The sequence below is a fragment of the Anabas testudineus genome, chromosome 10 (genome assembly GCF_900324465.2).
Source record: "Anabas testudineus chromosome 10, fAnaTes1.2, whole genome shotgun sequence".
Taxonomy (NCBI): domain Eukaryota; kingdom Metazoa; phylum Chordata; class Actinopteri; order Anabantiformes; family Anabantidae; genus Anabas; species Anabas testudineus.
In genome coordinates, this window is record NC_046619.1 from 22,412,856 (window position 1) to 22,416,373 (window position 3,518).

General features: G+C 42.6%; 1 protein-coding gene across 1 annotated transcript; it reads left to right on the forward strand.

Moving 5' to 3' along the window:
- Window positions 1-2,015: 2,015 nt before the first annotated feature.
- Window positions 2,016-2,957, forward strand: LOC113160985 (odorant receptor 131-2-like). Its single transcript, XM_026358457.1, has one exon. It carries the CDS (start codon window positions 2,016-2,018, stop codon window positions 2,955-2,957), a length of 942 nt encoding a protein of 313 aa, XP_026214242.1.
- The last annotated feature ends 561 nt before the right edge of the window (window positions 2,958-3,518 follow it).

A 3,518-nucleotide genomic window follows, 5' to 3' on the forward strand; every position in this document is an offset into this window, starting at 1 on the left:
GTTTATTACTGAGATTAAAGTGGGTGGTGCATTCTATTAAGATGAATCTGGAGAGCAATAATAATAACGGGTGCTGGCGCCCTCATTTATAAATAGAATTATGGACATGAGACAGAAGTTCAGAATTTTAAACAACCCCTTTTTATTAGATGACCCAATGTTTTCATTCAAATATGATTTTAGACAAAGAAGAATTAGTTTCTGAATTAATGCTGTATAATGACACCACCCTGCTCCAGACTACTCCCCATCACCAGAGTGAGTTCTCCTGTTGCCCCAACAACATCAGCTCCATCCTCAGCTAGCTGTCACTCCTGGCAATAGTAAGATACCCAACAATCTCCGTCTCAGACTTGGACTGGGTACCTAAAAAGCCCTCAGACTCACTCACTCTCTTCATTATGACACGACTCGCAAGCAGTCTAAACTAAAAGGACTTTAACGCCCTCTCAGTCCTTGTAAAGGTCATTGTAAATGTCGTCTATTTAACAACCAGTCAGCAGGTTCATTAGTACCTCTTCTATGTTGAAGCAAGATGAGTTTTTACTCCACTACAGTACGATGGTACACAGCTAAATACTTCTCAGACCTGATCATTGCTCATCTCTTCAGTCCTAAGTTTCTGTTTCAGACTGTTGGTCATTTAGTAAACCCAACCCAATGTCAGGTTCTAAACATATTTTAATGATGAATAGAATCAATCAGAGCTTCTATTATCCCTAACTCCTCACCCAGACAAAGCAGTTTAAGTCGGTCCTTATCTGAGTTACTACAAATCACATCAAGTATGAAACCATCTTGTAGCTCAGCTGAGGTCAGTCCATTAAGTTCTTAATCTCTATTTGTGATTAGCTTGCTCCCTCTTTCTGAATATTGGCTGCTGGATATGTCTCAGACTATTTTAAAATTTCATGTGTGCAACCTTCTTTGAGAAATTCTGGACTAGATCCCTCTCTCCTTAAAAAATACACACCAATCGCCAAATTCTCTGTTCTGCTCTGTTATCCTGGTCCACATGCCCTCCCAGCTAGCTCCTCTCCATTCATCTCAGTAATATTCATTGCTTTTTTTCCAGTATACATTTAAAAACTGACTTGTGCCTGACTGGGTCCTAATAAACACATTTGTTACTCTCAGACATCTAAAAAGCAGCTTAGAGTAGAGTTGCTACTCTCGGTGAGAGGAGACACTTGAAGTAGTTTGTGCATTTAAACGGGAGGCCTTCTGATGGACTGGACTGGACCTCCCTGCTCAACCTGCTAACTCTTCAACCTGGGACTAGATAAGTGGCAGAAAAATGGATGTATGAAATTTCAAGTCCAGAGGGCGACACAGGGCCTAATACTAGCAAACAACAAATGGACATATCACCTGATAGTTCCACCAACAGAAGGAAACTTGTGTTCTTTTTTCAGGTGTTGAACTTATTAGAAAAAAGGGCATTAGGATTAACCGTGCAGACATGATCATCAAACCATTCATTTACCTCTTATGTCCTGTCGATGGGCAGCGTTGTCATCCTGGAAAGTACACGTTATCTATCCCTACTTGGAGATGAAAAGCCTTCCATAATGCTAAATGCAAAACACACATTAGAATGTCAACAATATGATAGAAAAATAAATCACAAGTGAACTAGTGGTATTTTTCTGCTACGATTTGTTTTTTCAGTTAATGTGTTGAATTTTTCAGTTTTGCTGAGAACTAGGGTGTTATCAGAGATTACCTATCTAAATGTTGTTAACCCCGTGAGGGATGGTTCCCTGTGAGGGGGGTGTGAGGAGCTGATATACAGTGTGTGAGGGAAGGCAAACCCTGCAGAGCAGCTGAGCTCTCAGGGAAACCAGCTGTTCTGCAAACTGTGTGCAGAGGGTGTTTGAATTCATTTTAGATTGTGTATGTGAACTCAGCAGGCAGCTGTGCTGTGGGTGAATCTTCACTGTTGTAGGAATACCAGCTTGAAGCAGCTCAGTGTTAATGTTCCACTCACATTAAGAGGTAATTGTTGTTGTAAAATGTCAGATGTGAATGAGTCGCTGACTAACGTCACCAGTCAACAGCAATATCGAGGGTTACTAGAAAGAGCGATGTTCTCTACTCTGACCTCGGTGCCGTGCTGTGTGTTTCTGTTCATCAATGGAACCATGTTGTTGACCTTAAGGAGTAAAGCAGTGTTTCGTGACACCTGTCGTTACATTCTTCTGTATAACCTCCTTTTTGCAGACACTGTACAGATGGCTCTGAGCCAGGTGTTGTATGTAATCGCTGCGTGTAGAATAAGGCTGACGTATCCTATGTGTGGTGTTCTCACTATGTTTGCCAGTCTCACAAATGACATCTCCCCTCTCACGCTGGTGGCGATGTCTCTGGAGAGATATGTAGCTGTGTGCCACCCACTGAGGCACGCCACCGTCGTCACCATCAGAAGGACAGGAGTGGCCATCGTTGTAGTTTGGGCCTTCAGTTCACTGAACGTTCTCACTCGAGTTCTGCTGCTCTTACAGTTTCCTTTTGAAGACCTAAAGAGCCTGCTAATGAAGGAGTTCTGCTCTGATGTAGCTATGCTTCTTGGATCTGTGTCTAATGACTATACTACAGTCTACACTTGTGTTCTGTTCCTATCAGCCGGTGTGGTAGTCACTTCCTCCTATATTGGTGTGATGGTAGCAGCCAGGTCGGCCTCCACAGACAAAGCTTCAGTTTGGAAGGCTCGTAACACACTGCTGCTGCATCTAATACAGCTGGGCCTCAGTCTCTCCTCCACCATTTACAACCCGATGCTTACAGCTCTTTCCAAAATTGTAGCAACAATAGCATTTGTTCGTGTCAGCATAGTTTTGTACGTGTGTTTGTGCATCTTCCCCAGATGCTTGAGTTCTCTCATCTATGGTGTCAGAGACCAGACGGTTCGACCTGTGCTCATGTATCATCTCCACTGTCCACAGGTCTCACCTTGACTCCATGCTACAGATCAACATTTATATATTCTATATATTATTCTGGAGAACATCTTTTAAACTTAATTTAACCTTGGTTTGCTGTGGAATAATATTTTATTCTTCAGAACCACACTAAACATTTCACTGTTCATGAATGCGACAGGCTGTACTAGGCACATGTAACAGCTCTTTCTCCTCATAACCACTGTGACAAGACCTGGAATTAGAGCTCGGTGTTCAAACAATCATCCAAAAAGGAACTTCATGCATCAGCTTATGAAACCTAGCTCAGGAACTGCTTATTTACACCCAGTCTGTTCTCATCTCATCTCTTGTTTGGCTCAGCCACTAAACAAGACAAGCAGACACTACAATAGACAGTCATGGCTGCAGAAAAGCTCATTGGTTCTGACTCTAGTTCATTCGGATCTGTACAACTCCAGAGTCAGGAAACAGGCAGAGAAACTCACTGCAGAGCCTCCACACTGGTCCAACTGCTCCCATGTGGTTGACTTCAGACCACAGTACAGTGTACACCAACACAACGAGATACAAGAATAATTTCTTTCCACACACCAT